Source organism: Sinocyclocheilus grahami, unplaced genomic scaffold, assembly GCF_001515645.1.
Source record: "Sinocyclocheilus grahami isolate Dianchi unplaced genomic scaffold, SAMN03320097.WGS_v1.1 scaffold701.1, whole genome shotgun sequence".
NCBI classification, from domain to species: domain Eukaryota; kingdom Metazoa; phylum Chordata; class Actinopteri; order Cypriniformes; family Cyprinidae; genus Sinocyclocheilus; species Sinocyclocheilus grahami.
The window spans coordinates 326,222-350,784 of NW_015505880.1; the positions used below are offsets into that span (position 1 = coordinate 326,222).

A 24,563-nucleotide genomic window follows, 5' to 3' on the forward strand; every position below is an offset into this window, starting at 1 on the left:
TATATATATATATATATATATGTTCAAATTTAATTTTTAATTTATATTGTAATTAATTTTGAATGGAATATTATATATTATTTATAATTTGTATATTTTTTACATTTTCAATATTTTTTCAATCAGAGTAAAACACATTTTTTGAAAGATACGTTTGTTAGTACATTAGTACAGCAGCTAGTAAAGTTTCCAGCCTAAAAGCTCTTTCTTAGATTACACACACCAACGTAAATATAGCAAAAACGCAGCACATTAATAATTTTGCTGCTCGCTTAACTGAACGTGACTTATAACGCAACATTTGCATAACGGGATTAGTGATCCAAGACAGAGCCCTCGCCCAGGGCGGCTTCTGCAAACTCAGGCCCAGTCTGGGCTAAATGTGCCGGAGCAGAACAGTTACGCCGTGCTTTCGGGCTAAATCACAGCTCGCGCACTCTGATTGGTTAGCGACTCGGTCGCGTGTTTGCATTTGCTGCGTAAACATTCTTAACTCATGCCGGTTTGGTCTGCTTGAGTTTTGACCTGTGCACCACTAAATGACAGTCAGCGCGGCCCGTTCTATGTGTGCATGCATCATTGGCATTTTATGCGAGCGCTACAAGCCAACAGATGGAAGCTGACAACAATTGCATTACGTATCGCCCCCGTGATGATGCTCTCGCATTTAATGACCTTGGTGTGTGTCAGTACACAAGCACACGAGTCCTACAGTCATTGCACACCAGCTTTTTAAAGCAAACGTCCCTTTTTTTCACATTCCCTTTTTGCATATATTTAGAGGTTTGTTTGACATAAAATATGAATAAGAAATATAGGAGAAGAACCGCTTAGAATAAAAAAGTTATTGAAAACAACACATTATACGCCATATGCTGCCGGCTTTAGTTTAAACAGTCAAATATAAAGTATAAGACTGTAGTATGTTGACATTTTTTATTTGATTTCCGGTAAAAAAAAATATATATTGTATAATACATGAAACAAGATAAATGTCCTTCAATTTCATTTGAGGTTGTCTTAACTTTTGTTGGATCAGTCGAAAAAATATATAATTATCAATTAACAAAAAGTGCATTGCATTGTGGGATGTACTGTGCAAATCTAGCAGCCATCTCGATATTCTAAGCATACAAGTATGCAAAAGTATGCATTCTAAATTCTCCTTGCAGCCCAAGTTTTCACCTCTCTCTCCTAATCAGTTCCACCCATTCAAGAAAGAAAAAAAAGAGTATGGTCGATTCCACAAACAAATCAATCATGCCCTGGCATCACCCACTAATTGAATTAACCAAATGGGACTGTAGGTGCTGTAAAAAGTGTGTGTCTGTGTGTTGAAGATGGTCAGGTTCCTTTTGCTTGAGAGCGGTTACCAAGCCTAATCAAGCATGCCGAGAGCCGTCACGTGCACACAGCCTCTAATAGACAGCTGCATGGTAGCGCTGGTCACGGTTCACGGCTCCCCTCGCCTCCACACCTGGCTGCCATGCTCCAAGCCCCAGCAGAGCTGCCTCCTGACACGGCCTCCACTTAACAGACAGCCCAGCCTGTTTTCCCCCATGATCCTGGATCGGATGGATGACGGGAGATGACAAGACTTCATCTCCCGAGGCCATCGCTAAAGCCCGAAGTGGTCACAGGTCAACGGTTACCCCGTGTCCGTCAGTCACGAGCGCACGCCAACTCCGGCTGTTCGTGACAAATGTTTTAATGGCCAGTTTAAAAGACACGGGTCGCATTGACACCGAAGCAGTGGAGAATTCCCAAAATGAGCTTTCCACAATCCGTGACTAGTTGGATTTGCCAGCAGAGATCTTTACTAAACAGATTTACTAGGCCAGATTTACTAAACAGGGCAAATTAGCTCGAGAGCGCAATTCCAAAACTGCGCCGATGGGTGTGGAATTTTCTGCGGGTGATTTATTAACGACGCGCAAATTAAAGGGGTCATATGACGTTGCTAAAAAGAACAGTATGTTGTGTATTTGGTGTAACGTAATGTGTTTATGTGGTTTAAGGTAATTATTTTCCACATTATGTACATTATTGTTTCTCCTCTATGCCCCGCCTTTCTGAAACGCGTACATTTTTACAAAGCTCATCGTTCTGAGAAGCGAGGTGTGCTCTGATTGACCAGCTATCCAGTGCGTTGTGATTGGCCAAATACCTCAATCGTGTGACGGAAATGTTACGCCCCTTACCATACTGTGATGCAGTGTCCCAGCACGATGAGATAACACCAATAAAACCCATTACAAACTAGGCATTTGTTGCATCCAGTGGGGACATAATTACTGATTATAATGACTTGTACTGTCTTTTTACGCGTTGCATTGCATATCGCGCCGCGTAAATATAAAACCATGTCTGCATTTGTGATCAGAGAAACGACAAACATTAAGCGCTACTCTACACTGCTCAAAACTCACGTTTGAATCGTCAGTGGCAAATTCTTTAAATATAAAAAACTTACTTACAGGCTGTGAGTCAGAAGCGCCAGACTGTCCTTGCAAAGTTGGAACTGCCACACTTTATAGAAACAGCCTTTGTGCACAGACGCATTGTAGGCTAACGTTAATCTGCAGGTTCAGGAAACAGTCCTCCATAAAATGTGCTGCACACATCTGAATATTTGGGTTGAACTGTTCTGGAACAGTGTTGTAAATACAACTTAACCACTGATTTCTAGTTGTGTCCTATTTTGGAAGGCCAAACAAAGTAGTAACACACATCGTCACACATGGCGGGCTAGAGTGAGCGGTGGCCGGCGGGCTTGAGAACGGCGCGGCCGGCAGATTTGACGAAGGAGCAGCCGGCGGGCTTGCGGCAACCACATGTGATGACCACGGGCTGGACTCCGCTTCGTCCACGGTGAAAGTCGATCCGGCGATCCACTGTGCAAAGTTGATGTATTTCCTCAGCGACCAGCACGGATCAGCTCCAGGCATGACGAAGCAGATATCATCCTCTTTTGAAAGACCAAACAAAGTAGTTTCGCTTTCACAACGAAACACACCGCGTCTTCACGACATGGCGGCGGCGGCAACAACAATACTACAGTGAAAATAAAAGTTACACCTTCTATCTTTGAGTGAACATTTGGGCGGTGTTATGCAAATCATCCCACACAGTGACGTAGACATGTGGGGGCATGTTTAAACTAGGCGTTTTAGGAGGGCATGGACAAGTCTTAACTTTTATAAAGAATATCTCTTTGGGTTTGAGACTTTAGTCTTTGCAACTTAAGGGATCTTATCTATTCACGAACAGCTTGTATCACTCCAAAGAGAAAGGGAATTTTAAAATTGCATTATATGACCCTTTTAAAGAAGACAAATGCAACATCTCAATTACATATTGACCAACGCAATCTACCAAGCACAGTGCAAATTAGCATAGTCGCAAAGAATAAAGAAATAAAGAAGCCACAGTATTTTGAAAAAAACCGGAGGTCAAAAAATGAAGGGTTGCAAGAAGTTTTGATAGACCTGGTATTGTGTGACTCCTAGTTGAGGGTTCCAAGTTGTCATTTATTTCCTGAAGCAAATTAAAAATAACATAGCTTGCAAAAATGATATGTTCAGATAGTGTTCTTATAGCATTCAAAATAAATTAATATGTGTGGAAAAAATCCTCTCCCTTCTACCACGCGCCCTCTGTTCTCTGCGGTGAACAACAATTGCAGCCATTTCAAGTGCAAAATAGTTTAAGACATGCTTTTTTGGCCATTAAATAATGGCGCAAATACCAGAAATTTGACGAGCACAAACGTTAGCAAATCACGTTGCATGATTCATTTGAATACTCTCCTCCCATAACTTTTGCGTCTGAAAGGGAAACTCCTAAAAATGCATATTCAATAAGGTCAGACACAAATATAACTGTGTCCACGCCTTTTCAGCACTAATTCGTCACTGCACGTCTTTAGTAAATCCTGACAGTACTATTTTAACACCAAAAGACTGTTTGCGCTGGTGCAAGCTGTTAGTAAACTGGCCCTAGGTCATCAGAAAACTGTAGAGCTTAAGAGATTTCCACAAAAACAGAATGGCTGTCAGTCACAAGGACCTTACACATCTATATTTGATTATGCTAATTTGGCTCCACCAACAAACTGCACCAAATTCTGTAGATTTCCACCCCCCTAAATTGGCTTACACATAGTACACTCAGAAGGCATTTGAATCCGCTAATGTATTCATTATTGTTCGGCTTCAGATAATAGTTCATAGCTAGAGGGCTCATGTCAGCAAGCTGGTTGCGTCTTGGCACGGATATTCAGAAAATAACTTCCACTTGCCGTTTATCATAAAGGGTATTGTGTGGCGTTATGACTCTTTGAGCTTCACACTATTAGTTAAAGTAAGATAACAGCTTGTTTTGTCGCTAGCGGTGCTGCTAACGGAAGGCTACACCGGCAGCCTCAAAGACGCAACGCGCAGGATGAATAATGGAAATTCGAAATGTAATTATACATAAAAGATAATAATTGAAAACCTTCTCAGGCTGAGCGAAAGGGAGATTTGAGGGAAAAGTGAGAGGGATCAAAGACGTTTTCTGACAACATAGTCAGGGAATGATTGTGTTGTTGCTGTTGTTGTTACTGTTAAATACCCCTCTTGCTTGGTGAGCTTGGGACAATTTGGGAGATAAAGGCAAGGACAGTAATGATACGCAGAAACCTCAATAATGTTTATGCTAACTTTTCCTCTCTGTACCAGTGAACAGTAAAGACAAAGAGATTGATAGATTTGAGAAAGACTAGGAACCCTTCCCAGATTATAGATTCTCAGTGAGTTTATCCGAACCCAAGCGGAAACGGGGATGGGGGAAAAACACACAGCTGCAAATATGTAATGAAGTCAGTGGGGAATCGTCAATCGGCTGAATAGCAAGCAGGAGTACCCAAAATAGTCTGGTTCAGGCAGGAAGGAGCTCTGAGAAAATTAGCTTGCTTTGGAGCCTCTGGGAATTCATTTGTATTTAATGAATTTGGATATGCTATGTTCCTTGCTAAGATTTCCTCAATGACATTACTCAATCATTAGATAACTGTTCATAGAAAAGGGCATCACAACCCCAGCGAAGACGGGGAGAATTCAGAGCTCCCCGAGAGCTCGGCGCACCACTGTGGCATGGTTTATTTATCAGCCCCTGCTCCAATAACATTAAAATTTGTGCCCGTTTTCTGCAGTCGGAGGCTCCAGAAATGGGCGGAAGAAGCAGGCCGAATGCCTGGTGGTGATTTCCACCAGATTTTCCGTCGGCGTCACGTAGCACAGGTTGTGCGCGACCAGTTCCCATTCGGCTGCGCACCTGAGTAGACTTTAGAATGCTCTCCAAGCCCACCTGCTGTCGCCCGGCCGCCCGCTGCGCCAATGTGCACATCAAACGATCCGTGTACGAGCACACACACTCTAGAAACCACCTTCCATTTCTGTCTCTCCCTGCCACGCCTCTAAACTCCCTGATCCCATCATGCTGTTGATCCGCCCGCAAGCAGGTGTGAGTCATCGACCCAGAAGCCAGAATCTCATTGGCACACAGAATGTTCCACAGGATGCAGACTGTGCGCTTAAACCGCAGCGTGAGTCCCTGCTGTTGATGTCCCACCGCCGCATGTGGCAGTAGTCTTCGTTCAGCCAGAATGAATGTCTCTCCAGGAGAGAGGGACGTATTGACGCTACCTGTCGAAATGCAGTGGTAGAGTACTGAAAGACAGATAAAGAAGAGTTGGGGTGGGGTAAAGCCCCAGTGGTAATGGAACGGTTGTTGGATCCAGAAACATAGCATTCTTGGTCACCTCAATTGCAGTTGCTCAGGTGGTACATTTAGGCCTAAATTCTGCTGCTTTTGCTTCAAGGGAACCACGGGAAAGTACGTTTAATGCTGTTAAGAGCCCTCAAAACAATTGATCACTTATAGTATAATATAATGAGAATGTTGCTTGCCTGAAATGTTTTCACAGGCTGTTGAAATATCTCTCATGTAGTTTGAACTAGGAGGGTTGGGCTTAGTGATTTAGACTCTCATAGAAATTAGTCCCCGTTGGTAACTGCAGCTTTATAGTTTGCAAAAATCACACTTCCCCATCTGTGGCCTTCAAAAGTATGGCAACAATTGCAGTAGTGCCTAACTTCCTGAAGCTACAATGAGCCCTCAAAACAAATGATCACATGTAGTATAATAAACTGTTGCTTGCAAAAAATGTTTTAGAACTTGGGGGGTTGGTTTTGGTTATTTATCCTCAAAACATTAGCCACTGTTGGTAACTACAGCATTTAGGTGGCAAAACTTGACAGCCCTCAAAATACAGCTAGAAATACAGGAAGGCTGACTTTCTGTTGCTACTCATTGAACTAGGGGTGGGCGATATGGCGAAAATATATCACTTTTTTTTTTTTTATAAAGAAATATCACGATTCACGATTTTATCACGATTCTTTGTCATGTTGGTTTTACTATTTTGCGAGTTGTCTGAGCATTACAGCTATTTACAGCTATGATATTTCCATATTATAAAGACAAAGCTTTTCAAGGTAACAAAATATAAAAAAGAATGGCGAACATTTAGGCTAAAGTGGGCAAAGATAAAAAATATTTGTCATTATTTTATCTTTGTTATTAAAAAATAAGAACAAAGATAACATTACAAATACACATATTATACAAATAAAACAAACAGTGCTTCATTTTCAGGTACAATAGGTGAATTTAGCAGTTGCGTTCAAGAAACTGAATGAACAAATATAAGAATAAAACACTATATAGATTGATTCCTATCAAAGCAACTGTATTAAAATTTTTCAGTCAAGAGTAGTGAGTGATTTTTCTCTGTTTTGTTGTTTTCTTAACATTAAAGAAATAGTTCATCCAAAAATAAAAATTCTGTCATCTTTCTGTCAAATCTGTCATAGTGTTTTATGTTTATACCATCATTTACTCACTCAAAAGTGGAATGAGTTTCTTTCGTCAGAACAGCCTGTGAATAAAACATTTAACCGGCAAGGCTTTAAAGCACATGCAAATGATGTACTTTTGTGACTGCAAATAAGTGCAGTGTCCCGTCATGTGAGAGTAACTCTACCGCTGAGTTAACACTGATGTGAATGTAAGGTATGTCGAGTTGTACAGTATATTGAGATTTAGATGGAGGCACCAGAACTGCAGCTGATTGAATGTGCGCTGTAGCACGATACTACGATATTTCTTCAAAAGCAGATCGTGGAGACATTTTTATCGCCCACGATCAAAAATCTTCATATCGCACACTCCTACATTGAACCCAACCCCTTCTTCAAACCTTATGACCCTAACCTCTATAGCAGGGTTCCTCAAATCTTACCCTGGAGGTCCAATGCGCTGCAGAGTTTAGCTCCAACCCTAATCAAACTCACCTACCTGTGATTTTCTAATGATCCTGAAGACATTGATTAGCATGCTCAGGTGTGTTTGATTAGGGTTAGAGCTAAACTCTGCAGGAAAGTGGGCCAGATTTGAGGATCCCTGCTCTATAGCCTTTAGCCTTAGCCCTTACTATTTGAGTAAGACCTTTAGAAAGTTTTGATGGATCTCAAACTTCTCAAACTGCATGTGTTTTGGCATACAGGGCAATGACCATGGTTACGACCCAACCCTGGGGCATAATATGGAGGAATATCTAGTGTTTATCATGCACTGCAAATAGCTGTTCTCAGTCCTGCGGTATGTACTGACATGAGTATTACTACAGCTCTTGGGGGACCGAAAGAAATAATTCATGCCGTGGGATTTAAGCGTTGTGCTAAGCTTCAGCCCTGTGCAGCACATTTCGACATGAACTAATGGATGTTCAGCTCACAGCTCACTCTTGACCCTCACCAACTTTCCCCCCTTTGGGACCGACAGTGGTTTATCTCCTTCGACTCCACACCCTGATACTTCCCAGCACGCTGATTGATGCGATCCAGCACTCCTGCGAACACCATAACATTGCTGCTAGTTCTTTTCCGTTTGCGTTTGATGGGATGCATTCAGACATATTTAGATCAGTCTAATTTTTCTTGCCTTGAGTGTGGAACTGCTCAGATTCAACACAGTGAGTTAGCGTTAAAAGGCGAAGTTGGCTTTCAAACGGGAAAGGCCTTTGAGCAATTTATTTGGATACAATGTTGCACCAAACATACAAAAAATAAAATGCTTTCTGACAGTCTTGTTACTTTCGAACCTCTAATAGTTTGCTGTCTTCTCCCTCTCTCTGTCTTTTTTCTCTCTGTCTTTCATCCCTTTCTTTGGGGTGTATTTTTTCTCTCTCCCAGGTGCTCTGCAGATAGAAAACACTGAGGAAACCGACCAGGGGAAGTACGAGTGTGTGGCGTCTAACGTGGAAGGCGTCCGATACTCTTCCCCTGCCAACCTGTATGTGCGAGGTAGGGAGCAACCTGGCCGTGGAGCCCATCGAAACCCACCAATAAGAGATGCACGACTGGTCACATGACCTGTTGTAAATAAACTAATAGAGTCTTTACACCAAAGCCTAATAAAATATGCTCATTCGATACTTTCGATACTTAATGGGTAGTTTTCAGTCTTCTCTTTGACGAGCGGAAACTTGGGTCGTACAGGTATGTTTTATAATCAAGTTTTCAGGTTGAAGAGGATAATGGTAAGTCTTGATTTTGATTGGCCGATGCTATAAACCAATCAAAATACTAATCTGATTCCCTCCAAAAAGGTAAAATGGTCAAATGTTGCAAGGTAAACAATATGCATGTTGCTTATCACAAGTGTATACATTCAAAATGTAACATGCTAACAAGTAATTGCTAAATCTGTCTTGGTTCAGTTATTATTATTATAATGGAACGACTGTTTTAAGGCATTGCATTAGCACAGACGACTCTTGCCGCTAACCTTAAGAGGAGTTGAATCTCCAGGTTGATGATTTTAATAAATCGAGGCAGATGCATTTTGCGCATGTATTATTGATTTAATGCATATAAAAAAAGACAGTGTATGGGATAGGTTTTACCCGCTGTGTACCAAATAACTTTGTTACAGATAAATTATTCACCGGCCATTATAATGTGGGTCAGAGAGTTGTCTTTTCATTATTATAGTTATTATTGTTCTCATTATTATAGTTATTATTGTTCTCCCACTAGAAAAGATGCAGATGCTCCATCTCAAAACGACAGATACAGTTTCAATGAAATTTGTCATTTACTCCCATCAATCCAAACCAGTCTGAATTTTGTTCTTCAGTAGAATGCAAATGATGGGATTTCAACCTTAGACTTTATTTACTTTCATTGAATGGACAAAAAATATCTTCTTTTGTGTTCTACAGAGGAACAAATAAAGGTTTGGTCAACATAAGTGTGAGTAAATGATAGAATGATCATTTTGAGGTGAATAACCCATTTATTAATTAATTTACAAATTATAAATGCATAGTTGCAGCTATAAAATCAAACCGTTTTTAAATGTGATTATCATAAATGATAAATGATTGACTGTTGGTGATTTTTAGCAGTTACCACCAGTTTATTAAATAAGCCACAAGAGACCTTACTTTTACAGTGACATTACCATGGTAAGGGTATTTTAAGCACATTATGCCTTATAGCACCTCTAAACCATGGTAAAGTCAGTGTAAAACTATGACCTCGTGTTTTGAAGTATTTTAGTCCTACAATTTTAAGAGACGTTAGATGTTCAGTTGCATTTGATCTGATGTCTAGTGACATTTGAGTAATTGGCCGACTGGAGATTTCTGAAAGCCATTCAAATTACCACAGCGATAATTAATTCAACATAGGTATGCTAATGTCTCGCTGATTATGCACATACTGCATTAAGACAGTATCCCGTCTCCTTTTGTTTTGTTTTCACAGCTTAATCATTGGATACAATCAAATGTTTTCTGTTCTAAAGTTAACGACACTTGAAATTAGCAGCTACGATGGAGGAAACAGCTCAGCCGTTTATACGAGCTAAACTGCATTTACGTGTCACATAATAGCGCGACGCCTTTAGAATCGGTTGACTTGATTGTAGCTGCTAACTTTAATGCTAATTATGTGGTTTTTATTTGTACGGTCGGTTTGATTTGGTTTGCACTTTGGGTTGTTTCATTGATTTCTGTTTTTGTGTCTTTGTTTTGTTTCTGTAATTAAAGCCGCAGCGGCAGCTCTTCAGGTGGCTAAAGACCTTGTAATTTTGCATTGTTATAACATGCTTGAATAGACGCCAGTGGCCGAACGCAACCACTGGGGTGAATCAAACTGTTTGGGTCAAAGCAGGTTAACGCGGCAGACATGTCGCGTGTCACGCAATAAATAATCAGGCGACATCAGTCAGAAAATGTAGCAGCTAAAAGCCTTGAGGTGGCCTTTTTTACTCTCTCTGTGTTTCCCCTATTTTTCTCTTCTCCTCATGTCATTGTGTTCTGCATCAACCCCTTTACATCCCTCAGAGCTTCGAGAAGGTTGGTGTGTTTTTTCTTTTTTCACTTTTTTTAACCCACATTAAAAACACAAAATCAACATGTATTAAAACCTTAACCTTGACTGATCTATTGGAAGGATCCTTGGCGATTCGGAGTTTAAAATTAAGCTGCTAAATAACTTTTAAATTCTTAGAGTTTTGATTTAATTGCATAAACTAGTAGTAACTAACCCGCTAATTCGGGTTTATTTTCCTTTTTACGTTTAAGTTTGCATTGTGGGGCCTTTTCTCGTTTGCATCCTTCAGTATTGCTTTTGCCCAAAGAAAATGCTTATGCTGTCATGGAAATCTCGCATTTGAAAGTAAACCACAGCTTGATGCATGATGGGAGAATGTAACTGCGCTTGCATGCCTTGAGACGTAATTCCTTTGGCAGTCGTGCTTTGTTGCATTGCTGTGTTTTCGTGAGGTTTATTATTTTCTTTGTTTTTGTCCAAAACGAGAGTTCGAGCCTTTTTTGGTGACTCATTCAGTCAGTTCCTTGTGTTGTGGTGTTCGTGTGATGTGCACCCCTTAGTTTTGTTCATTTTCGACTCCCTTTCCGTTCTAGTTTCTGGTTTGTTAGATATGGTTTGTGTTTCTGTGCTCTGTCGTCTCTTTTGTAGGCTCTTTCTGCAGACAGTTTTCCCGCCATCTTCTCAATTACAAAGCCGTTCTTGCACACAAAAGCTTGCAAATTCACTTCTGCTAATTAGTTTTTGTGCCACATGGATCATTGGCAGATATAATGATCTCCGCACTTCATGTGGCCCCCCCCAGAAAACAGGCTTTATTTCACAGCGGCAACAAGCTAGCGATATTTCCTCGTGATGACTGACTGGCTCTTGCCCTTTCACAGTCTGCAGGCTCAATCAAATTAGGATTTATCATCCGCTCGAGTCCTCGTTGCCAGCGTACATCTGAAGCGCTTCTTACACATCACCGAGACGTGCTGTATTAAAACCCCCAAATTGGACCAGAACAAAAAGCAGGTGCTTTGTTTGTGAGTCTCTCTATGCTAATCCTTCGCTAATGCAGCCCAGCGCAGTAATTGCACGCCTGTTTCATATGCATATCGAAATCCCGTCTGCCTTTTGGATTCTAGGTAATTTAGCTTTACGTGTTGGTTGCGTGCAGAGCTGTAGCAACCACTACAATATTTACCATTTTTATGCTCGTCCACACACTTTTAAGGAGATTTTCAGAAACGTAGTCTTGTTTTATAAGCGAAAAATATCTAAACGTACTTTAAAAAAAATATATTTACTTGAGAACCAAAAGTGTGTACATTCAAAATTCTGTATTAGATAAAAATTGAGATAATGTCTTAAATTTTAAATTATTTTTTAAATATTTGTTTTCTTATTCAATTGGCATTTTTAAAGCAAAAAACGTATTAGATTGGAATATTAGATTAATAATATCTTCAAGTTTACATTAAACTCTTTTCATTTAAATTAAGATTACATTTTAAATGAAATTTAAATATCTTTTTTTTTTCTTGTGCCTTTGCAAGAAATTACAGTTTTTCTTACCCCATTAAAACAAAAACAAAAATGTATTAGTTTAATATTGTTTTCGAGTTTAACTCATTTTTAAATGTAAATGTTTGTTTAAATTTCAACTACTTATAATAATAATATAATTACGATAATATAATATAACTTAATATTATCGTATACATATTAACCATTCTTTAGTGGTTGCAGTTCTTTGTGATTGTGATTTTTATTTTTTTTTTGTAGCTGTAGAATGATAAATAAGGCGAAAGCTCGCATTTATTCTGATAAGTTTGTCCAATCGTGCAGATATCTCATCGCTCTCCCCAGTGAAGTGATGGTTCAGATGGCCGTTTGTCTGTCTGTCAGGGATAATGACATAGAACAAGAGCCTCTGCTTCACTTGGCTAATGCTAACGTGTTGCCGGCCATCTCGTGATGTCTGAGACTAAATAGCTCTCTGAATTATTCAGTTTTTACAGACACTGTGTTGTTGGGAGGGGGGGCGACGCCACATGAATTGAGGGTATAAATAATGAAGTGCGCTTAGCCGCTACTCTGTCTCTCAGGGTCTGGCATTTATTGACAGAGCTTTATTTTTCATATCCGGCTGTTCCCACTGTGATATCTGTGCCCCCTTTACCCTGATAGCTTGTTACTGCTGCCTAGCATGTAGATAGTGTAACAGACTGAGCGAATTAGCATTCCCTAGCTGCACGCTAGCAATAACAAAAATACATTTTAAACATTAAAGAAATTCTAGTAGCTAGCATGCTGTAGCTTGAAAATGAGACCAGCAAAACATTTTCAGTGGAAAAGTTTAATTTTCACAGAACATATTTGCAAGCTAGAGTGTGTTAGCCACTAGAATTGCATGTTTTGAAACAATCTACCATTTTTCTTAACAAAAAAAACTCCCAAATGCCGTTTTTGTTAGCTAATGTGCAGCTAAAATTTTTAAATTATAAATTGCAATTCTGTTTGCAGCTTTAAATGGCTAGCCACTCCTTTCAAATATTCTCAATATTTTTTGACTAGATCTTCTTGTTAGCTGTCTACCTCAGGCGTGGAAGTTAATTGCCTCCGTCTGGCAAAATTCCCCCTCTGAACCTCGACTTATCTGGTTCTCTTCTATTTCGCACCAAATTAATAACAGAAGTGATGATTGTTCTTGTTCCAATGAAGTCGCTAATCTTTCATTGTTGCCGCCTGACAATGAAGCTCTCAACCGTTCCGCCATTCAACTCCACATAATGCCAAAATGTTAAGGATTCAAGATCTTAGAATGTTTCCAGGGCATTATTAATGGCAATTAGCCCCCGAGACGAGGAAACGAGACCTCACAGATTCACTCCGAGATGCTGGAAAACTGAGCTGTACTGAATGCCATGCTAAATGCTACGAGTATGTTCAGTGTATGCGCATGGATATGCATGTGAACCCCACTGCCACCACTTTGGGATGTTTTGCATGTCCTTGCATGATGTGTTGGTATTCAAATAGAAATGCAAGCTAGATCACACCCTCTACTTGTGGAAACAAATGCTAACTTTGATCCGAATAAGTGTCATAAAGGGACAGGTTTTGGTGCAAAATCTAAAATGCAGTTCAGCCTCAGGATTTAGCTGAACGCTACTCATGCATTGGCCAGACAATCAGGAGGTAGTGTTTTACAAATGCACCAATTTTCATTACTAGAACTGGTCCGAACCCCAACTGAGGCTGCTTTGCATTGCAGTGGCAGAGGTGTGTGTGTGTGTTAATACTGGGAACCCCTGCCGTCTGCATGCAAATGGCCTCACTACCTTCAAGCGAAATGGATTATTGCGGGTTTTGGACATCAAACAGGGTGTAATCTCAGCTTCAAGGTGACTTTAAAGGCTGTGCATTATTTTGGCTTCCCTTCCTACCTTCATTTTGGGGCTGGACAGACTGTCTCACCAAAATGGCCGCGAATGTCCACCTTCCATTCTTCCTAGTCAGGAAGCACAAGGAGTGAGGCACTCTTTGGCCTTTTTATTTTGTCTTTCTCTGTCCGTTGTAAGACCTCGTGAGTTGCCTTTCTCTCCACATTGGGCTTGAAATGGGATTTTATCTCTAGACCTCAAAGAGATCGCTCTCGACTTGCTGGGCTCCTGGTCGTAGTGAGTGAGGAGCGTGTCCGTCCGATTGGACTGTTTTATATTTCTCCAAATATCACAGCGGAGAGCACCATCGCACATCAAACGTCAGGATTTGAGCTATAGGACCATGTGTCAGGACGAAGATAAAGCCCAGGATGGCTTCATGCGATGGCATTTCAAAGGCAGATGCATCGATAGCGGCAGCCGTAAATGTCGACATGCATCTGAAAACATTAGACCCACTTATGATTCCCCCTTTTGCCACAGTTTATTTGAGTGCGATGCTTTGCTGCCTGTGACTCTGAAGTTGCCAGGCTCCTCGCGATCTTTTCAAATGGTTGTTCCATTTAGAAAATTACCCAATTGAGTCTGACTTTTGATTAGAATCGGGAATTTTCAAGTGTAGATGGAGCGTGCAACAATAGGATGAATAATTCACAAGGTGAAAGGTTGCAGCCCTCATTCGCTCAACTACCTTAGCATGAATACCTTGGTCAACTGAATTTGACCCTTGGAAAACAAGCTTCAGTTTTTAGCGTCTTGTAGACTTGGTTTAAGAACGGCCAAATGTTGCATCACCCATTTTCAGGCCCACACGCAATATGTATCAGCGGTTTATTTAATATATTGGCTTATTTAACATATTTACCACGTTTTACCATATTTATTGTCCTAAAATCAGTGCAGGAAATGCTTAAGCATCAGCAAATTACGTCTGGGCCTTTCCATCATTAATCCACACTAGAAAAATCACGCTCGTGTTGTCACTATCACGTTGCACTGTGTTCTGTCATTGTTATAACACACCTGCACTGCGATTATCTGTGTGTGCTGTGTCAAATTCACCAATTTTGACATTTCAGTTGTGTGGATTCCCTAAAATGTTGCACTTGGGGAGGGTTGCATGCCTCAAATATGTGTTGACTGTAGCTGTAGGCCTGGTTGATAGTTTGGTGCCGTTCTGTTGACGTCATTCCTGCAATCACGGTCATGCATGAACATTGTGATACGTGGGCTGCCCATTCAACTTTGTTGAACATTTGTTCAATATGCATTTATATGGGGGTGGGGGTCGTTTCAGTATGTCATTGTTTATTTTAATGTTGTTTTTGTTTTCTAAACAAATCAAGATGTCTTTTTCCTGAATTAAGGGAGTGATCTAGGTTCAGTGCAAATGTTGCTCTGTTGCATTTGTGGTGTGATGTTGATTACCACAGAAAATTATTTAGGAAAAAAGGATCAAATTTCAGTTACGGGATTAAAAATGTACACTATTTTAAGTTAAGCCAAGTTTTTAAGATAATAATAAAAAATAATATTTTTAATTAGAAAAAAAACTTTTTTATGGAAGTTATCATCATGCCTCCAAATGCTATGGACAGAGCTTAACTTCAACTGAACCTGGAAATTTCCTAGAAATAGATTACTATTACTAACTTGCTTAACTTACTAACTTAAATTACTAATTAAAAAAAAAAAATCAGTATTAAAATTAATAAATTTATTATAAAATGTATTTTTTTTTTAAATATATAAACTAATGACAAAGTTAACTTGATCTTGTTTTACTCCATGATTATGAAATGGATTGAGTTATAATGTGATTTTCACTCACTGTACACCAAACGAGATCATTCGTCAAACTGTCTCTCTGAAACTGTGAATATATTCGTTTAATTAGAGTAGAGCCTGTTACCTTGACTAACTATAACAGCATTTCTAAATTTAAAAGTACTCAGTAATGTTTATTTTCTAAAAGGTTTTAAAATTCGAAATGTTCTAAACATTCAAACTAGGTTTAAACCCACAGAACTTTCGATGGTGTTTACAAATTCATGACTTAATGCTCTTTGGCTGCTGTTGTCTGAGGCGATGGTGAGAGTTTAATCGTGTATTTCAAGCCCCATTGTGTGAGAAGTCAAAACAACATGCTTTTACTCCAGTTGGCCCAGGGTTACAGTCTCCTCTTTGCCCCAGTCCCCACCTCTCACTCCCTGTGTTATTTCTCTTCTGTCTCTGTCCCACATGTACGTCCACCATTTTGTCCTTCCCATCTGTCCGGCCCCTGTCTGCTGTCTTGCAGCCTAGGTCTTGTTCTGCTTGTGCCCTATATCTACCTGTTGTTCCTGTCATCGTTGTGTCTTTGTGTGGTTGTTAATTTGGTTAATTTGGTTTAAAGTTTGGTTGTTGTTTTTTTCTGAGCTAGCCCCAGCACCCATTGCTGTCCCTCTGTCTTTCCTTTCTCCTCTTGCCAAATGTAAATGAGCCATGACCCCCTCACCACCCGCCATCTTAGGACACACCTAGCACCACCCTACTTCTTGTTTCATTGTCATTTTACATCCACCGACATCAATAAGGCAGTGCAGTTGCCTTGAAGATTCTTGGGGGAACCAAACTATAAAGTTTGGTGCAATACTAAATTTTACATGTAACAGGTAGCACTTCTTTAACCTGAACGCTACTACTAGTTACATTTGTATTCTAATTATAAATGCGCTGTTCCAAAACCTTGCAAGATAACTACCTAGATGTATAAACGTACACTTAACACCCAGTGTTTCTTAAACAACTTTATATTGCTTTCTAAGATATCTAGTTTTGGCTAAGTGATAAGAGAATTGCATGTATCCTTGTGGTAAAAAGTCAATCCAAAAATCCACACAAAAAGACAAAAATTGATGGAATAATTTCATTCAAGATATTTCAGTCTAATAAAAAATGTACTGCTTTACCCAACAATTGTGTCAGACTCAATTGGAAACAGTTGTGAGTTGGGTCTTTAGAATATTTGTAGAAAGTTTACTTAGAAGGTATCTGTATAAGGTTTTGGAACAGGGTCTGTATTTTAAAGTCTTATATGTTTCCATTGTCTCTTGACTTTTTAACGAGTCACGTCAAAATAGCAAGGTTACCAAGAATGAACATGCCAGACAGGCTATGAAAAAAGCCTGTTGCACAACCTGGCCAACTCTATCGTTGCCATAACTCATATCGAACCCTTTCCCCCAACAGATCCTTCATCTTTTCTATCGTGTGTAGGTTTGGCATCTCAATAGTTGAGGTGCTTCGCAGTCATCATCGTAGACTAGAATCTGTACCAATCATGTGCCCTTTTTTGGTCAATTCGTAATAATTTTCTTTATTTTTATTGTTTTATTGATGTGTGATAGTTAGTTGAGTTGAACCGCCAGCTACTTATTGACTGAATCCAGAATTTCCGCTGTAAATTTTGTGTTACGTCTAGCCAGGACCGCAATGTGACAATACGATCCTGTTACATTACGTCATATTGGCTGGAGACGATAAAAAAGCCTTTCTCTGCAATGAAGTGGGTTTCCCCCTCGTTCCTTTTCCCAATCCTTCCCTTCTTCCTCTTTCTGGCTCTTTTGCGCGTTCTATTCTCTTATATTTCTCTTTTTTTCCCCTCTCCAGTTGTCTTTTGTCCGGGCATGCTAGCGACCCTTCAGTTATATTCCTCTATGCATTTTATCTCAAATTCTTCTCTCTGGTTTTATTGTTCCCATTTACTCTTTGGTTGACCTCTACCTATTTCTGCATGATGTCTGTGAAAATGACAGCTGCATCTATCAATGGAAGCGTGTCAGATCTTAAAAAGGCTTTGTCCAGTTGATCTACTCTCAACCACAAAAATCTGATTAAGGTTTCTCATCTTTAGTCCCTCTTGGAGGGACTCACATTACTAGTGCATGTACGTAACAACGTGTACGTACAGTCATACATATGTAAGGTTTTTTTAGCATGGGCAGATTTAAAAAACAATTTAAAAGTTTTGTTGTTCGCACTATTTTATACTCTCAGAGTATTTTCTGTAAAGTTTTTTACTGCTTTTTAACAGTAATTCATGCTTTTAATTTTGTTTACTGTAGTTATAAGCCACATAGAGATCTCATTTTAAAGATGAGAAACCGATAATAGATTTTTGTGCAATTAATTGTGCTGTGATGGGTCAAATATTGGTCAATGAAACCTTGTTGCTATGAACTTGTTGCTTTAATGTCAATCTATATTGTTGGTGAAGCAGTTTTGTTAATTTAGTTACTTTATCATTATTTTAATTTGTATTAACCGAAATGTTTGTGATGTTTTAGTCTCATTTTTTTTATAATTTGTTGTTCTCTCTTTAGACAACATCATGTACGTTCTAAAGAAAGGTTCATTTTCATCGGCGTGTCATTACCTTTCTCTTTCTCTTTTTCTTGTCGCCATTCCTTCGCCCTTTGCAGTTCGTCGCGTGCCCCCACGTTTCTCCATCACGCCCCCCACCATGCAAGAGATCATGCCAGGTGGTAGCATTAACATTACTTGCGTCGCCGTTGGCTCGCCCATGCCCTACGTCAAGTGGATGCTTAACTCTGAGGACCTGACGCCCGAGGACGTGATGCCAGTGGGCAGGAACGTTCTGGAGTTAAACAGCGTCCGTGAGTCGGCCAACTACACCTGCGTGGCCATGAGCAGCCTGGGCATCATCGAGGCTAATTCCCAGATCATTGTCAAGTGTAAGATTCCATTGAGTCCTACAAGGTCACTCGAAGGATCTCTGGTCAAAAGAAATTAAAACTAAGCCAAAGCAAGTATTTCAGAAAGTGTTTAGTCCCAGTATTGAATGTTTAAGTCTATGGTATTTTCTTATCCCCTACTTGCAGCTTTGCCGAAACCTCCAGGTACTCCTGTCGTAACAGAAACTACCGCCACCAGTATCACCATCACCTGGGACAGTGGCAACCCTGAGCCCGTCTCCCATTACATCATCCAGTATCGCGCCAAATCTCCTGAAAGCAAGTTTGAGACCGTGGACTCCATCACTACCACTCGCTACAGCATCGGTGGACTTTCTCCAAACACTGATTACGAGATTCGCGTGTCAGCCTTCAACACCATTGGCCAGGGCCCGCCCAGCGAACCAGTTGAGGCAAGGACTGGGGAGCAAGCTCCCGCCAGCCCACCACGCAATATCCAGGCCCGTATCATCTCCCAGAACACCATGATGGTACGCTGGGATGAACCTGAGGAGCCCAATGGACAGATCAAAGGTTATCGGGTCTACTACACCATGGATCCATCTCAGCCCATGAGCATGTGGCACATCCACAACGTACAGGACAGCGTGATCACCACCATTCAAAGTCTGGTGGCCTCCGAGACCTACACCATCAGAGTGCTGGCCTTCACGTCCGTAGGAGATGGACCGTTCTCGGATCCCATTCATGTAAAAGTGCTTCAAGGAGGTTAGTTTGTCTTTTTTTTTTTCAATCTCACGAGGCCATTGGCGCCAACAGTTTGTCAATTTTAAGTGTCTATTTTCAGTGTTGGGTGAGCGATAGATGTAGCATGGGGGGTTTCGCAACTGAAGAATGTTTGTTGCGAATATTGGGTGAAGCAAATTGAATTTAGAGAGTGATAAAGTCTGTTTTTTGTGTTCGGTGGGCTAACAATGTAGCAAAATGAGCTTAGTGATTGAAAAAAGTGACACTCTTTCTCAAGCACTTTCCGTGAGCGCGATTCGAGACTGAGTGAAACACAGACAAATGTGTTTCATTCATTCATTCACACACACGCCCATTCCCCCCAATACAGTTTTGCATAGGGCCCCCAGAAGTCTAGGATCGCCACTGTTTGTCAGTTTTGGGTGAGGTAGCTGTGTAGCAAAGTGAATTTAGTGATTTAAAAAGTCTGCTTTCAGTGTTTGGTGGGCTAACGACATAGCAAGTTAAGTTTCGCAATTGGAAATGTCTGTTGTTAGTACTGGGTAATAACAGTGTAGCAAAGTCAGTTTATCAATTGAAAAATGTCTGTTGCTGATATTGAGTAAACTAATAGCAAATTGAATTGAGCGACTGCAAATGTCTGTTGTCAGTGTGTGGTGGGCTAACGATGTAGCATGGTGAGTTTCGCAATCGGAAATGTCCATTGTAAGTATTAGGTGAGGTAACAGTGTAGAAATGTTACTTTAGCCTTGGAAATGTAAATTTTTATTGTTTTTGAGTCAAAAACGTAGCAAGATGAGGTTAATGATTGGGCATGAGTTGGCGAGATCATTTGAGCAATTGTAAATTTCAGGGTTACAAAAATGTAAGTACACTACTTTAACCTGGTAATCATTCAGTTGCCACTGAGTAAATGTTTTTTTTCTACCACATTCACTAAATGTACAGTTGTAAATCTCTTTGTTTATCAAATTTCTTGTCTATTAAACTGACAACACTGGCTCCATTTGTAGTCCCTGGACAGCCGACCAACTTCCAGGTTGGTGAGGTGTCAGACACGAGCGTTAAGCTAACATGGGAACCGGCCTTTGAAAAAGAGGGAATCATCAGTTACGAACTACATTACAAAGAGGGCGGGCAAGAATCTCAGGTGCTTTCTTTACAACAAACCTTCTCAAATACATTGTCAGGACCACTGTTGCACATGTCATTCGCAGTAACATTATTATTTTCCACCAAACAGGTAAAGAAAACATTCGTCCCAACCTCTTCCTATGTGGTGGAGGGTCTGCGTGCAAATACAGAGTACTACTTCTCTCTGGCTGCCATCTCCAACAAAGGCATTGGAGCCTTCACCAACGAAATATCCCAAAGGACATCCCAAGCCAGTATGTAGTCCATTTCCTTTCCTAAGGACCCGAATGTGAAGGGTTGGGGGGTCTACTATTGTATTTTGATTGAGAAATGCCAAGACATAATGGCTATTTTGAGCTTTCGATGGGGTCGGGATACAACAACACTGTTTGAAAGGGCCACTGTAACCTTCACCCTCGTTTCCCAATCCAGGGATATTGTTTATCGACTCCAGAAATGTCACGAGTAAATGATAATGGTGTGCTTGTGTCTGCAGCAGATATGTGTTAAAGAAGACACTTGTCTGGTCCCTGGTTTATGACAGGTGTTCTGCTTTGGGTTTTCTGGCAGTGGTTCTTTGTGTTGTGTTTGTTTATGCATCTAAATTGCACAAAACAGCATCACATTTGAGCCAGAAGTGAGTTTTTCTACATGCAGGTAGCAAAGGTGATGTTATTTTGATGAGAATATTTCCAAATGACTTGGCAAAGCTTTTGAATATTTTCTTTCTGTGCATGTTGAGAACTTGTTTTTAATAAGACGATAAAAACGAGCAGAACGATTTTTGTGTAAACTGTTTGTGAAAACATTCTTATGTAAATCACTGAAAACGCATCCGTTTATGTAAGAATGGTTGTACGTGCGATTTGCGCGATTAGTTCTGCTTGAGTTTCATGAATGAGGCCGTCTTACTTTAATGTTTTAAACATTACAATTTATTTTGATTAAGCGTCTAAATGTTAAAGCCCAAACTTTTAAATGGCCTGTGTTGTTTAGTTTAATGGATTCTTCTCCCCTTGGATTGTGTCACACGCACTTCTTTTTCTTCTTTGTTTGGTTATTCTTTCATCTGGGTCTCTCTATGTCACAGTTATGTACTTCAGAGATTTCCTACATGTGAAACAAACAAATCAATGTGGGTTGATTGATCTGCAGCAAGCGTGCCGTTCGGCTCCCCTGCGTGCTCTCTTCTTTCTTCTGTGTTCGTATTTCTTTTTCATGTGTCAACAGCAAATGCACTTTTTTTCCTCCCATGCGACTGAAGCGCACAAAATATTATTGACTCTGGGGTCTGCCATGGCTTTCCACCACATCTAGTCCCTCACTGTGTATTACTGAAAGCAGCGCAGTCAGTGGCCGCTGGAGCCTGCAGGTAGTCAGCATTTACGCTGGGAGACTAGCTGAATTATTCAAGCCTCCGGCCTAAAAATACACCCTCGCTGAGTCGCATCATGATTCAGTGCATGAATTCATCAGTGCTTGTGGGGAACCTTGCAGCTGGCATGTGCCCTGATAAAAAATTGCAGTTACTTGTGTTCAGCTTGTACAAACAAAGGGGTCCAGAAGTCTGAGAGCATGAGTGAAAATGCATCTACTTTTATTTTCATTGTGGTCTCAGTCTTTTATACCAAGCTAAGAGATATTTCACTTGTATTTCTCTGAGTGATTAAAATTATAATTTTTTTTGAGCACAGAACACTTTCAGTTTCAGAGTAAATGAATTATGGGTGACAAATGCACTTGTGAATGTGGCATTTCTATAATTCCACATGATGCTAGCTAGCTTCCAAGAAAAAATAAACAAAGAAAAAATTCTGTGCACCTTCAAAACGATTCCTATAATTGAGCTTAGATTAGTTTTTTATGCTTTCATGTGTTTTAGTGTAAAGGTTAAAAAAAAGTTTAAACTCAACATGAACTGGCATTCAAAACCCATTTTATTTCTGTAATCTGGCGTGTTTCTTAGTAAAATGGGATATTGGACAACAACTTTTTTCAATTAGGAACTTTAGAAAATTGAAATTGAAAAATAAAGCAAAAGTTGCCTCAGAGGCAGAGCAACTTATTACATTTTGATGAAAGATTGCCTAGATAAACTTTTTTTACTGTGAAAAAATTAATGCATTTTGTTTTCATGATGCTCCTTTTGTTTAGAGGTTCCTTTTATAGATTCGATTCTTCAGACTTGGATACACTTACAGTGGGCGGAAGATGCCAGAAAGCCATGGCAGCAGACGTGGACCATTTTAACTCATCTTCTCTTTCTACCTGTGCAGCTTGTTGGTGCAGAATGGGTGGGATGGGGTTGGTTGAGTGGGTGCTGGGATGCAATGAACCTGCTGCATTGACACAACGTTACACCTGAGCGTGAGAGAGCGAGCACTGAATGCATGTATTTCCTCCCATTACCCCCGGGGGGCGCTCTGTTAATGCATCCTTTGACCTCTGGCATGTGGTACGCTGTGTGTGTCCCCTTCTGTTCCATCTCTATATGTCTGTCCTGCTGTTGGTGTCTTCATATATATTATTCTGAAACAATGCGGTGCACTTTCTACCTCCCTTTTGTTTTCTAGCTCTTCTGTTTCACTATGTCTCCTGACATGAAACTAAAGCTCACCTTCTCCAGCTTGAAGTCACCTGGTTTTAATTTATTTCTGTTCAGTACACAGTTCAGTCAACTTTATTTCATTTTGTTTTGGTTTTACTCAAACACACTTGAGGAAACAGCTCAACATTTTGTTTATTTGTTTTGCTCTTGCTATCAGGGTTAAGTTTACCGTGACAAGCTCGATATGCAGCAGCAGCACATAGCATTGCCAAAGCAAATCCATTAAACTAAAGGTGAGAGTAAGTATCCCGGTGGAATGGCCGTAGGCTTCTTGCTTGAGTTACGGGACTCCGCTTTGTCCCGCAGGGTCTCACACAGATGGGAGACGTGGTTCACTACATCTGCCGATGTCTTCCCTCGAGCATAAACTAAAGTAGTGCAGATTTACCCATAACAAGGTCAGGGAGATGACAAGCTTAGACACAAACGCCCCACAACCTAACACATAAACAAACATTACAGTGTGGATCCCGTGAGGTAAGTGACCGCCGTTCAGAGGAAAGCCCAGTCTGCCACCTCACGTTTCAGAAATCGGCCAACTTGACAGTGCGTATATGTAGGCATATAGTGACCTTGCAGTGACCTTGCAGAACTGCAGAAGAGGTGCAGAACTGTCATATACACCAGTGGAATTGGTTTGCATCCCTTTACAACTTTGCACAAGCTGGAAAGAGTGCCGTTGTCTTCACCAAGAGTTCCCAAAACATTTAAACACTAATAACCCAGATTATACATGGATTACCTCTTCATATATATGTTTTGAACAACACCAAGTGGCAGACTGGACTTCCTCATGAAGGCGCGAAAGAAAAGTGTATTGTGTTTGTTTCTTTTGGTACAGTGCTGTTCAGTTGACGCCCAGTCAGGTCACTGTTTGTGGGTCAGCCCACACTTACGAGCACCTGCAATGGTCCAGCAGAGAGTACTCACCTCACCCTCCATATCCCCCAACTCTTTGGAGGATATGTCCAAACTTTCGAGGGTTAGTGGAGATAGACACTCCTGCCTCGACCAAGTGGGTGCCAGTGGGAAATGTGCTTAAGAGTCAGTGGCTATTGAGTGATGCTAAGGTTTCAAACATAGTCATAGAGGGTCCACAAACTAGGGGCAAGGGTTTCTGCACCGGTCTTCGTCTTGGGTTTAGTGCAAGAACATCTTGGAGGTCCACAAGTAGAGTCCAATGGGTTTAATCAGTTGCCTGTGTTCAGCTTGCAAACTAATTCCAATCTTTTCAGCCAAGCAAATCTCTAACTGCCATTATTTTTCACTTCTCATTTGGCTTATTTGAAGCAGCACCACAATTTGGATCTGGATTATCAAGTCAATAATTGTGAAAGTAAACATCTCTCAATTTTGATTTTGTGGCACAGCTCTTAGTTTTGAAGAGTGATTTTATTTGGAGGTCCACAGTCTTGTCAATTGATTGTTACACTCATAGAAGTTGGCAAACTAATTCCAACCAATCTCCAAACAAATCTGAGTTACCCCCCCCCCCCCCCCCACC

The 24,563-nt window shown here is 40.5% G+C and overlaps 1 protein-coding gene across 21 annotated transcripts in view; it reads left to right on the forward strand.

Annotated features, from left to right (window-relative positions):
- ptprsa (protein tyrosine phosphatase receptor type Sa) overlaps positions 1–24,563 on the forward strand; it is a 232,823-nt gene that overhangs the window by 152,308 nt on the left and 55,952 nt on the right. For 17 of the 21 annotated variants that reach the window (XM_016243797.1, XM_016243814.1, XM_016243796.1 and 14 more), the window contains 6 exons: positions 8,298–8,408; positions 10,457–10,468; positions 18,337–18,609; positions 18,757–19,338; positions 20,331–20,467; positions 20,561–20,705. In XM_016243797.1, the coding sequence (XP_016099283.1) occupies positions 8,298–8,408; positions 10,457–10,468; positions 18,337–18,609; positions 18,757–19,338; positions 20,331–20,467; positions 20,561–20,705 (1,260 nt within the window). The remainder of the gene's footprint in view (positions 1–8,297; positions 8,409–10,456; positions 10,469–18,336; positions 18,610–18,756; positions 19,339–20,330; positions 20,468–20,560; positions 20,706–24,563) is intronic. The other 4 variants (XM_016243803.1, XM_016243808.1, XM_016243817.1 and 1 more) reach the window with 1 other exon arrangement.